This window comes from Styela clava, chromosome 2 (assembly GCF_964204865.1).
Source record: "Styela clava chromosome 2, kaStyClav1.hap1.2, whole genome shotgun sequence".
Taxonomy (NCBI): Eukaryota; Metazoa; Chordata; class Ascidiacea; order Stolidobranchia; family Styelidae; genus Styela; species Styela clava.
Window position 1 is genome coordinate 13,512,879 of NC_135251.1, and position 14,015 is coordinate 13,526,893.

Consider the following 14,015-nt stretch of genomic DNA (forward strand, 5'->3'; position numbering starts at 1 on the left):
AACATAATCCCCAACCAAGCATGCTTATAAAGGGTACACTTTGTTTGAATTTTACTACATTGAAAAAAACATACATGATAAATAAGGTTCAATGCAAATTTTTGAATATAATACCTATGTAGAACAGCAAACGAATCGTGAATTGTATAAAAATGGTGCTGATTTTAAGAATGAAAGTAATAGAAGCTTTTACAGTCGTGATGAATGGATTTTGCTTCATCAAATATCAAATAGTTGGTGGCAGTAAGTTCACTGAGACTGTTTTCCTATTTCACAGTCAAATTTAAACTTCGTCATAGTTCATGTTTTTAATGTAAATATTATATAGGTATTATATAAAATCGAAAACGGCAATGAACATTATATATGTTAAACAGCCATGTGATATCGGCATTTAAGAAACTTTGTGTCATTTCACCTTGCCATTGTACATATTGAAATATATACTATAATATATGATTGTTTGAAATCAATATGTTTTGTTATTTCATCATTGGAGCCCAATGCTATATTTCAAAGGTTTGTCATACTCTGTTTTGTGAGGTTTTCGATTACAATTTATATTCACCTTGTGCAGTCAGGTCAGCAACAGCAAAACACATGTCTTTCAGTCTGTGATTTTGCTCCACAAATTTGCCACCTAAGTTACAATCTCTTCTAATTTAGGCTATGGAGTATGGACTAGGTCTCATTTTAAGGGGATGGCTTATATTACAATAATTTTCATAATTCAGACTAGGTCCTGTTTTCAGGGAAACGCGGTAGTAAGCGGTGGTGCCGGTAGACAGACTAACTAACACAACTTGAAAAACTGTATGACCTGCACCCGTACCGGACTTCCGTGCTGCCGGGTACTGGTACCCGGACATCCTATCTAATATGGCCAGCATAATATATATAGTACAGTACCTTAAACCTTCAAAGAAAATATTACGGCATCCCGGTGAAACATTGGCACTCAATGAAGCAACAGCTCAAACTCGCGAATGAAAAGCGAAACCGCCGTTTCCCCTCAAAGCCAATCGAAAAATAAAACTCTATCAGAGTGGAATTCCCTCCAAACTCTTTGGCGCGCAAAATAATTTGCCGCATCATTCTAAACGTTTTGGGGTAATTCATAATATGCGTGTTTTTGTACACGAATTTCATAAAATTGAGTGTCATTAACAGTCCAGTAGTCTCTGGTTGAAGTGCTGCATAAATAAAGCCCGAAGCTACACAACACCAACCGAAGCTTATAAGATTTGAAAGATAGGATGCAGCAGCAAGTTTCTTATAGATACTAACATTGATTAACTATTTGTGACCCACACTCTTCTGTTCCGTGATAAAAATATAATTTTTTGACCCATTCGTCGAAAAAGGTTCGCCATCCCTGGTATATATATAGGGTCGAATCTTATTATGGAGAAAGTCATTTTTGTCAAACAGGCATTTTCAAGATCGGGTTGGATCTATACTTCTGACAGTTTTAAATTGAAAAATGGGATTGTTCAAGGTAGCGTGATAAGTTCATTTATTTTTACAATTATTATAAATGATTTTCCAAAATACATTTCTTTGACATTCAGAACATTTGCAGATGATTGCGGGCATTTCCAAAAACTCCAAGGATCGCAGCCATTTTTTTTAACAGGGGGGAATGGGGTGCGCCGCATGGGAGATTGGTATAAGAATCAACGAACTTATATCGGATATGCAAATAACATTAAATCAAATCAGTTCGTGGTGTCAAGCGTGGGCATTTAACATCTCAATGACAAAATCGTGTGCTGTATTGTTTTCAAGATCACGTAAACCTCCACCATTGCATCTCTACATTGATGGACAGGAGTTGCCGGTTAAAGCCGAGTATAAATACCTTGGCGTTATATTCGACAAGAAGTTGACATGCAAAGCTCATGTAGAACATGTAACACACAAATGTGATAAAAGATTAAATCTGTTGAGACTTTTGACAGGCACAACATGGGGAGCTTCCAAAGAAACTTTGCTTAAATTATACAGGGTTCTAATACGTTCAATAATTAAATACGGAATAGAATCTTATTATTTTGCACCAAAGTATGTAATTAGGAAAATATCGATGATTCAAAATAAATCTCTTCGTATTTGCTGCGGTGCTTTGCCCAGCACACCGATCTGCTGCCTAAATGTTTCCTGTAAAGAGATTCCGCTTGAATTTCGTCACCGACAGGCTTGCATGAGATATAAGCAGTGATGAGCTGTAGCCGGAACGCACCAGAACGGCGTTCCGGTTGTTAAACATTTTATTGCATTTGCGTTGGTTGAAATAAAATTATGTCATAGAAAGTATAGTTCTAGTACATCTTGTAAACTTACTTATTAACTTACGTCTTGTTACGCCATAACTTTTTTTACATTACAGCAGACAAATATTTAGTGCACAGCAATAACGTGTAATGGATGTTTCGCCGACCTTTGACCCCGTGAAATTTCATCCTATACCTTTCTAATAAACACTTTCGTATTGAATTGGTATAAATATTCTTGTAATTTTGAACAGACATATACCAGATAATTTCTTCATATTTCATTGTACTCCTTCGGCTCTATCTCAGGACAGACAAAAATTTGTGGTAGCGTCCGCGTCATGTTGTAAATATATATTACATTTTCACAAGCTGCGTTCCGGTTGTTACGATTTTCCCAGCTCATCACTAGATATAAGTGCAAAATTTGATCGATCACGCAATATCCGAAAACCAACATAATAGAACAAACTTGGCACGAGCTTTACCTAAAGTCGCCCTTTTTTCAAACCTTCAACATGCTAACCATATCGGATGTTTTCAAGCAAATTTCAATTAATTGTATAACAGCTCTTTAGTCACCGCCTCGGGAAATGAAACTTCCAAATATTGATGTGTCGCTTGCTAATATTATTTCCAAAACAGATCCCTTACATATAAGTAAACAAGCATGTGATGAATATATTATCAAAAATTACGGCCAGTACTTATTGATTTATACCGGATGGATCAAAGACGTATACGGAATGTGGCTCTCCATTTTGTATTTTAAAGTATGACGTTTCCAAACCTTTTACAATTGACAAAATTGTAATTTGGTTCACAATTGAACTTTATGCTGTATACAGAGCATTGCTTTGGATAGTTTTGCATAGGCCGTCACATGTTTTGATTTTAACGGATTATCTGGGCCTTTTGCAGAGATTAAGTAACATTTACTCTGTATATATATCATATGTTGTTTTTTAAAATTAAAACTATTCTATCTTCTCTCAGGAGGCAAAATATTTTCGTAGATTTCGCGTGGATCCCAGGACATGTTGGAATTGCTGGCAACGAAAGGGCAGATAAACTAGCAAAAGAAGCAACAATGCAAGACAGTAGTTTAACATCAGTCATCAAACTCTCGAAAAACGAATCAAAGTCCAATGATCGATTCAAAGTGCGACATGGATTGGAACAACTAGTATATCACACTAAAAAAAGCTCTACACTTCAAATTATTCTTCCCATCTGTTAAAGATCATAATTCCTGCAAATTATCTAGAAGATATGAAATAATACTGTTCAGACTACGAACAGGCTACTGTCGTTCGAACTATCATCTTCATTAAATCGGACTCCACGACAATGGACTTTGTGACACTTGCTTGAAAACGAAACCGTCGAACATTTAATATTACATTATCCCCGCTATGACTTCCCAAGATCATTTCTAATTAATCATTGTAAAGAAATGAATATATGCACGTAAATCTTATTAATTTACTAACCATTCCCAGAATTCAATCTTTTGTTATAGAATACGTTCTCATAACGGACCGAAGCATTAGAACACCCAACGCGTAATATATATCATAGATAGTCCTGGTGCACAAAACTAAGTCAGTTATAAGCACCATTAAAATAATAATAATAATAATAACAGTTAAAAAATCAGACTATAAATTTGTTTTCGGGCGTTTCTTTCTTAATAAATGGGCGCCGCTCATAGACTATTCTTTAACAATTGAAAAGGTTTTTCAAATATATTTAAAGAAAAAAAACACACATTTTTTATATCCTTCTTTCGAATGTTTATTCTACATCATGAAAACCGTGTCCTTATATCCATTTATATATACATAGCAGCAGTTTGTATGTGTTTCATCGTCTTCCAGATATTGTTTTAATCGAAGGTGATGGTGTGACAGCCCGTTTCGTAAAACCACGTCGGAGGAATTGTTTTGTAGCCCTTCTCAATTTGCTGATAAAATATTTACATCGACATTAGAAATCGTAAATAACGCATTTGTTAAATATATATTTTTGAGTGCAGTGCATGATATTTGTTCGAATGCAATACATTATGTAGAACTGAGTTCACCATGCCTGACTACGTAACTATCCCTTCACCCATAATTGTATTTTCAATCTCCTCATATGATTGCGATTATTTTTAATATAATCTTAATTCCAAGTTAAATAAATCCTACCTGGAAGATAAATTGTAAAACAAAGGATTCACGCATTCGCTTATCCGAAGTGCAACAAATGTCCAAACCGCAAGAAGCCAATTTTCGCGACTGGAAAACTTGGAACCATCGGTCATCTTTTGTAGAACAATCCAAGTGTATACTGCAAATATTAAGCATCTAGTATAACATGTGACGTTTTTAATGATTGAGTTTGTAAGTAATTTAAACCATTTTTTCTGGGCTCCCGAAGTATATGTACCAAGATGGCGCACAATATGAACACAGTATGTGTACCGAATTACGATTCAGTTTGTGCGTCATCTTGGTACACATACTTCCGGAGCGCCTTTTTAACCAGCAGCATTCATACGTGGGCCAGAAGCCTCGAGGCATTATTTGTCTTGGTGCATACTTACCAGCACTAACAAGGATCAACCGATGACTATTGAACTATTTTCTGTTTTGAATCAAATGTGTCATAGAGTTGACTTTGTTTTTGATAATAATATCTTTCTCTCAACCAGTTTTAGGAGCAAATCAATATCTTATTTCGCATTGTAATGGAAAATTTTCGAAGTTATGTACTATGGTAACTATGCAATTGATCAAGCAAAAAAAAATCAACCACATTCAGCGGTGTTGATTTATCTATTAAAAAACACTATATTATTATTTGTATTTTCACGTTATTTTCAAGTGCAAAAACTTACCTACAAAAGGACCGTATCCAAAGAAAAAAGACAATAAAATCAAAGAAACTTGTAGAGTTGCAACTTTCTCGTTGGATATCGTCGACGAATTAGAAGAATGACGTCGAACTAAGTTTGGAAAAATATTGAGATTGTTCTGATTGTTTTAGTACCAATGAAATGTCACTTCTGTTGAAATGTACATTTGAGTAGGGCTGGGCATTTAGAATCGAAAATACGAATCGAATAGTGAATTTTTCGAATCGGTTCAGAGCGAAAATCTCAAATTGTCGCCATCTCGTTTTTTTTTCGTCAAAAGTCAAGGTGAATTCTTCAATTTTTTTTTTATTGAAGCCATATTTTTTTAACGCAATTCTGACATATGACTATTTTCTGCAGTAGCGTAAATATATACTACTAGACAGATTAAACGTCTTTATTATTGTGTTTGAATGCACAGTAACCTGTCTGGGTGATGTTTTCTGGTGATTTATTTGTTGACAGGACCAATTGCAATAAAAAAGTCACACACAATTGTATATCTCCCAGGTATTCGAGATTCGATTCGAGAAAATATTCGATTCAATTCTGAAATAATCAGATATTCGAAAATGCCCAGGCTTACATATGAGGCGATTCAGTTATTTGCACTAATGACTGCAGCCACACCATCCAGATAGTTGACACCTCCTTGTCATACACAGAAATGAACAGATTGTCGCTGTCTGATGCCAATTAAATGAGTATTAAGGTTCTCAATCGAAATAATTCACAGTCGAATATAAGGTTCTAAAAATCCTTTTTTTATGTAATAGTCATTTGAATGTAAGGATAAACCTAACAGATTTACGTAGGCCGTAAGCCGATTCGAAAGGTCTTGGTACTAAGTCAATTCGTCGTTCTATCTATGCAATCTATGGTAACAAAATAAGAGCATTTACAAATAAAAAAAAATGGTGAAAATTGTTATTCTGATTTCCCGTCTCTAGTCCTAAACGACACGCACCATTACATGATTATAAATGATTTGGATAGAAACAAAAATATAATATCAAAGGGTATATCGTAACAGTTTGAAATTTTTGCCAAAAATTTCAATACTGTAAACTCAGATTTATTGCAAATCTATTATTATTTGCAAAAAAAGAGTGATATTTGCTTTTGTTTAAGCATGTGTAATATCGGATAAAATATACGTCTACTTTTCCGTGTTCGTGATGTCTTCAGCAAGGTTATGATGGTGAATATTGTACATAGAATGATCACTACCATTGGAATGTAGACCACGAATGGGAAAGCAATTGCTCTGTACAGTTCTGCAGAAGGCGCCCTGTGAAAGCAGTAAGCGGTCAAAAAATTTTCATGGACAAAATGTGTAATTTCCTTAATAATTTCTCCTACTCAAAACCCTCCTTCATTTCTGATTTGTCATTTCAAATCTACATACTGACAAAATCTATTGATTTTGCCAAATTTTGCTTTGGGTTTTTATCTAGAAATTTTGAATTTAGGAGAAGAGTGCTTCTCCCTTTTCTACGGAAACCCGTTTATTTCAACGACACGCTTATTTTTGTCACGCCCTAAACTATAACCAATGGATATAATTCTAACAAAATCACGTTTATAATAGGAAGATAAAATATTAGAAGTAGGTAACGAAATTTCGTTTTCTTGAAGAATTTTGTAAAATATATAAAATGCTGACGTAGTTGACAAACGTAAACAATGGATTACTTACCATTCATCGCCAATCGCGCATGCAAAACCGATACCCTGTCTCGTAACTGCAGACTTTATTGAAACGATTTTGAAATAGTAAGCACTAATCGACAGCGCCGATTCAATCCACAGAACAATGACACAAATCTAGAACACGAGACATAAACGCCTTATAAATAGCTAGCCGTTTTTTTTATGTATAAAGGGCAGTCCAATATCCAACCCTCTGTATAAAGTAGGTCTATTAATTAAATTACTGACACGACAATAATTCAACGGCAAATATTGCGCAAAAAGCGGACCAATAAATCTTTTTTTATTGTTATTCTTGGTTCTTAAATGAAGACCTTTGTTCACAATTAATGAACCAATCGATTTTAAAGTTTTATTTGTCAGATTTCTAAGCCCAATATCCATCACCAAATTTTGCTAGTTTCTAAAATTCACTGGCACATCTTCATATGACATTCGGAACTTTCTATTAACATTTAATTAGAATCGAATTTAGTCATTTGAGTTTCGTGTCCATATATTTGAGCATTTCTCTTTTACCTTAGCAACTTTCAAAGTTAGGTACACGGAAATCTTCATGGGGTATTTAATCGATAGAAGTCTCAAAATACAAAAAACCATCACCAGATGAATTGTTGCTATTGAGGTCATAAAATCAACAGTAATGGAAATCTGTAAATGAGGTGATATATAAGATTACTGTATACACCAAGGTACACAACACACAGCAAAATTTTGCTTAAAAAAGGAAGTTACACTATAAAGATATAACTCACCTTGCATATAATGAGCGGTAGACCATAGCTAGCGGCTCCATACGTCATTCTATATATGACAAATAAGCTGTCTGCAGCTGATGCAAGGTCAGATGCCATCAATCCCATCAAAAATATATTGAACACCATTCTGAACGATTTGGAAGAGTGAAAAGAAATAAAAATTACATTTAATCAGGGTGTGACCACTCTCAAAAAAAAAAACAGAATCCAGATCATTTGGAACATATTCTAGAGCAGGGCTACTCAATTTTTTTAAATCAAAGATCCGCATACAAAACTTCAAATTTATTTGGGTCTGGTGTTTCCAGAAATCATATTTCACATCCTTAAACGTGCACTTCCTCGACCGGCTAATATATCAGCTAATCAAGATTGTTTATTATGGTGTTATAGTTTTTTTCATATATATTTAAAACAATAAAAGTCATTTTATAAAATGAAACTTTAAAAGTGGGGCTAATGATCCAAAAGAAAATAATTAGGTGCTGTCCGAATCAAATAGTCAAAATGGTACGGATATGGGAGGACGGAGGACCGCGGTCCGCCAGTTGAGTAGCCCTGTTCTAGAGCAGACGTTATCAAACGGTGTGGCACGAGACTCGACAAATTCTAAAAATTTAGAGAATAACTTTTATAATGAGAATATAACTTTGGTGAAGAGCGTCCTCGGTTACTAAAACTTTTACAATTATTCACAAAAATGAGTTCAAATGTTACATAAATTTTCGTCGAACTATTTAAGGAATTTTGAGTCTTTCTATATTGACATAATAATTTCACACCGTACGATTAAAGATTTGAATTTCTAAACACTTATAGAATATGCAACCATTGGTATTCCCGTTCGAAAATTCAATAACTTGCAGCAAGTCTTGATTCTTTGTCATCCTTGTTTGTGAATTACGAATTACCTAATTGACTGCAATAAGGCCATGTACCAATAGATTTAAAGCAACTGAAAAAGTTTTGTCGCTCATTTTCTCATTTAATTTTTGAGTCGAGGTTGACTCCATTGTCAAATTCCGTATTATTGGCTAATCAGCAGCCAACTCGCGGAAATACTCAAAAAAAGCATCAAAAATTGGGCAATGGTAAAACATATGAAATTTTGTTAAGTCGAAGAAACTTTAATTTGTAAGGCTCATTAAATATATTGAGATCTTACTTGTTAAGACGAGGTGAACTTGCAATAACGGCGAAGGTTATAGCATTGCTTGCTATTCCGACGACACATAATACTCCGATAATTATATTCATCGCCAAAGCTTCGGAATATGAAAACATTCTGAAATAAAGATTTTAAATTTTCTCGTTTGCATACTAAGAATAATACCTTGTGAATTTTAATTCAAATCGACTTATTTTACACCCAAACATTTGGGTCAACTTTTATTTTAGACATGAACATCAATTTAAACAGTAGTCTTTTTTCCAACAAATAGATATGAATCTAACTCACGGTTGGCAAAAATAACACTCTCCATTATTACAAACGTTTCAACGTCATTACCATAGTTTTGCATCTAGAAAATATGCAAAAAATCATTGAGGTATTTCTATCCTCATATATATATTTACGATTAAATGTATACGAGAATATCTTCGCTCAGTACATGCATATTGTTTGAAAGTTCGAATATTGCCTTTCAGAGACTTTGATGTAAGTCAGAAATTTAGTATATGCCTCCCCGGGAAGACTGAGGAGGCAATAATTTTATATACGACGTTTTCAATCGAGCGAGAATTTTTGAATGTTGTAATGTGCAAAAGAATTGTTCATGTGGCTGGGACAGAAATATACACCGAATTTTAATCAGAAGAACTGTTTATGTTTCAATTTCAAGTCACATCGCATCATTTCCCTAAACTGGAACCAGGTAAACCTTACGATAAATAAAGTTACATTACTTACGATAGATTATGTGCCAGTTCTGGATCCATTGTTGTATAATTATTAGCTACTGTTGTGTTGTAATATACAAATCCGCTCTCCATTTTGCTAAATATTGTGTTGCTGATCAGTAACTATATTCTGCTCTGCCTTTCCACGCGTCGTCAATGCAATACCTATCGAAAAAGCCTCGTAGTCGAAAACCCTTGTGAAATGAGATACTTCTGATATCACGCGGTTTGATATTATCCAATTTGCTACCGTATATTACTATTTTTTGCAGCCGCAGGATAAGTAGCCCGCCATGATCATACCCTATACCAGCGGTTCCTACTTTTTGTTCGTGCGGCGCCAGATTATCAGAAAAAAAAACTCACGGCGCACTTACGCAAAAAAATGTTACCATCAAATAAAACTCAATTTTGTCATCGTTAATGTGTACTTTATTCTTTTTAAAGCTTGTAAACATGTAGGCCTAAAGAATGAAGGCAATGTCAACTCTTCTTCCTCATCTCCGCCTGATTTTTCTTTTGAAATATTAAAAACCACTATGTTCGCTAAACTCGGTTCAGTGGATAAAAACTGCATTTCGCAAAATTGCTGAAAGTAGTGTCCGCCTTATTCATTGGTACATAGCAATAAAGGGATACACTACATGTCAGAAAATAAACGACAAGGTAAAAGAAATTTATTCATTAAAAAACACGACATTTAAAATAGGAAACAATAAAACATTTATAATAAATAGGGGAAAGTGGGGAAGGTTGGAACACTTTTTTTCATTTTCATATTTTGAGTCCTTTATTCTGCACATTCATATGACTTTGCGGGATTAATGCATAGAGGGGTAAATGTAGTTTTTATTCAGCGACTAAGAAATTCCCTTGCGACACACATCTGACCACAAAAATGCTTTGAAAAACGTTTGTCAAGTGTTCCACTGTACCCCACTTGTGGGGCACATTCGGACAGACCCTGGGGCACAATGGGTCATTCTGTTAAAATTCAACGAAGTATGCCCTTAAAAATAAGCAATCAATCAGCATAATCGTCTAAAGAACATGGAGACCTCAAATTTGAATATTTGAGATTTTTATAATCAATGTTCAATCGAAGTATTTCAGATATTTCACCAAAAAATTTGCTTACAAATTAAATTATTTTCTAATCCGAATCTAAATCTGGAAATATTTCTGATTCTCGAATATATTTCATATTGGACCATGAGTCGAAAGATACCATAATGTTACATAAAAATATAACGCATCTCTAGGTCTCTAAGCACTGTTGTATCAAACACTGTCGAATTGTGCCATGTATGGCATGTCCCACTGAACCCCGGTCCATTGTTCCCCATAATCAACAAATATCTTCAGATCATCCCACGGCGAAATTCGGAAGGCACATCCACTCGACAACATTATAAATATTTCACAGTGGACTATAGCTGAAATATATCAGACGGTGGTTTGTCACGTTGAAAAGGCTAAGTTAGAAAAAAGAAAAAACTGGAACGGTGAAATTTTAGTTTCAACCCCCCAAAACCAATTTCACCTCATAGCTTGCGTCGCTCTACCCGTCTCCTGTCCGTTTGAGGGGACGTTGTAACTCACCGGAGGGCGGATTGAAACATCAAACCGCGGACCGGATTCCGAATATAGTATTAGTGTGAGAGCTAATTTTCCACTGTGCCCCATGTCCCAACGTGCCCCACCTTCCCCGCAGCAGTAATGACAACAGTCAATTTGCGCTCTGATATACGATATTTATGGTCTGAAATATGAAAATCGGTGTGTGTTGAAGTAGATTAGGCGAGGTTTCCTCATCTAGTAAGAGGTTAAAAATTCATCGAATGTTGTTGATGTAAACGGTATTACACCGGTTTCCAGTCATCCGTGGAATTCTAGTAATAAGCTCAGGATGATGATTGGGGATACGTTATATATAGAACATAATATATTATATAATTTCACCACAACGCAATCACAGATGCCAATATTAGCGTTCCAGCTATTAGATTTCACCACAATGAGGGCGAAAATTGCTGTCATTTGTGGTATCAAGTAAATAATTTACTCCATCATTGTAGATTTCATCGTCGTCAAAAAACTCTTATTTAGTCTGGAAAACATTAAAGGCCTTCTGTTGCAATTGGCTTACCCCTAGGCAATATTTCCCAGCTACTGCGACCTGATGCATCACCAAATGTGTAATAGAGTTTCTAGTTGATTTTTATCAGAACTTTGGTGGTTATATTATTGCAATTTATCAAATTATTATTTATTACTTTTTATTTTGATTTTAATTTGTAACGTTGATTTTTATTATTTGATCCTATGATAGAAAATAATATAAATATATTAGCCGTAAAGTTCTTGACAGGTGAATCAAGATAAAACATTGCAGCATAAATGATTTATTTATGAAAAATTGCTCTTAGCTTACTTGTTAAGACGAGATGACCTCGCAATCGCGACGAAAGTTATTGCATTGCTTGCTTTTACGACGGCACACAATATTCCAATGATTAAATTCAGTGCCAAAGCTTCCGAATGTGAAAATATCTTGAATGAAAATATATTTTTCAGGCCGTGAAAAAAAGATCAAACCACATTCAGAGATGAATAATAGCCTAAATGGGTATTAATATGAGCCGATTCGAATAACTTTTAGGCCACATTTTGTTCCTATACATGACACTGCATACGGCTTAAAGAGTAGAATTTGAATTATTTGGTCCATGAAAATTCAAACTGATGAACATGTAAAATATTTTTTCATAATATTTAATGTTTCGTATTCAAAAAAATTACTTAAGGTAAGATAGATTATCTTCTAAATCTTCGTCTATTGTTGTATGGTTATTAGAATATTTATGTTGCAATATTCAAAGCCGCTATCAATTTTGCTTTTAATATGAGAATGTTGGTCGGTAAGTATGTTCTACCATGCCATTCCGAGCAACTTCGGTGTCAATACCTATCGTAATAATACAATCATCGATTCGTAGTTGAAGTCTTTATTGAAAAAAGATATTGTTGGTGTTGAATCCTTTTACATGTTGATAATATTTCATTGCATCTCTTTTGTTTGAATTGCAATTTCAGCTTTCAGTGTATTCTGTGTCAGATCAAGTTTATTAAATCAATAAATCAGAACTATTGGGGATTGTTTCACTTTGATGCGAATTTGAACTTTCTTCAAAGTTATACTTTGAACAAGTGTTTACTGTATTTTCAGAAAGTCATCTTTTTTTTATAAATTAAACGATAACGAAATTGCTTTCGGTTTAAACTAAACGCAACATTGACAAAAAAACGTCAATGCAACTTTTGAATACTTGTCGGGATTACTGAACAATAAATGGACACACGAAACATTGTTTAAAATTTGCTGTTCAGAGTATTGTTTCTAAAATTGGACTTTATATTCAATATTTATATTCAATTATATTGATCAAATTCGAAACTTTTGTTTATTCTACATTCCACAGTACACCAAATACAATCTATGAATAGAGAATGAAGATGAAGGAAATACAAATTGTACGATCAGAGTTTAGTTTTTCGTGCTTGGCCGACTGTTTCATTTTTAAAAGCTAGAAGTTAATCATGACGTAACTTGTTGTATTATGTTTCGTTCTGACGTTATTTGACAACCAATCACACAGAATAAAAGTTTGAATTATTCATTTTATGTATGAGTTGGATTAGATTGTTGTTTGAAGTCGAATTCGAAGTGTATTAAATTCACTGATCTTGAACTTTTTTTTAAATGAAAACGATACAGCAATTTTCTGAAATGATTATGTGTTCTATAAAAGTAAGATAGAGCAAGACCATTCGTTCGGTTGCATAAAATTTATATTGGTATTCAGCCGAACCACTGTCCAGGTACACGTATTTTTGTATTTGTCATTGATCAACACATTTATTATTACAGATCCACTTATTTTTTTAAGTTCTCTACTTTAAATACTTTGAAAGAGGTGGCTAAAGTATGGTAGAATGATCAGAACAGGCAGTTATTAACCTTAATATATAACTTTATGAATAAAAAATCTTGCCGACTTTGTACAATTTATTAATAAACTAATTTTATTCCATAAAAATACTGCATAAACTAAAACAAAAACAGTATTGATACAGCTTATCTGGTATTGTATGCATATATTACATGTGTAGTTGTCAAGTGCTGAACATTTGAACAGCACAAATGAACTCAGAAAAAAAAAACTAATCAATTTCGTTGTCTTTATACTAGGTTGATTAATTTTAAACTACGCTTTGTAAAGATGTCACGTATTTGCTACACGAAAAGCGATCTTGTCTAAATTCCATAATATCTTACGGAATTTCCAAATTGTTTAAAGTAACACGACAACGTTCATTTATCTTTCAAAGCAATATCCTTAGAACGTAATTTACGAAGAATTGCATTAAAAATGGTATTTTTGATCAATGTTTTTTTTTTGC

At 33.9% G+C, this 14,015-nt stretch overlaps 1 protein-coding gene across 1 annotated transcript; it reads right to left on the bottom strand.

Moving 5' to 3' along the window:
• Window positions 1-3,311: 3,311 nt before the first annotated feature.
• Window positions 3,312-9,847, bottom strand: LOC120336584 (somatostatin receptor type 2-like). Its single transcript, XM_078110304.1, has 9 exons — window positions 9,562-9,847; window positions 8,815-8,934; window positions 7,647-7,776; window positions 7,411-7,542; window positions 6,878-7,005; window positions 6,342-6,469; window positions 5,161-5,268; window positions 4,469-4,610; window positions 3,312-4,239 (listed from the first exon to the last, which is right to left on the bottom strand). The coding sequence occupies exons 1-9, from the start codon at window positions 9,642-9,644 to the stop codon at window positions 4,140-4,142; spliced, it is 1,071 nt and encodes a 356-aa protein (XP_077966430.1). The 5' UTR covers window positions 9,645-9,847; the 3' UTR covers window positions 3,312-4,139.
• Window positions 9,848-14,015: the final 4,168 nt, after the last annotated feature.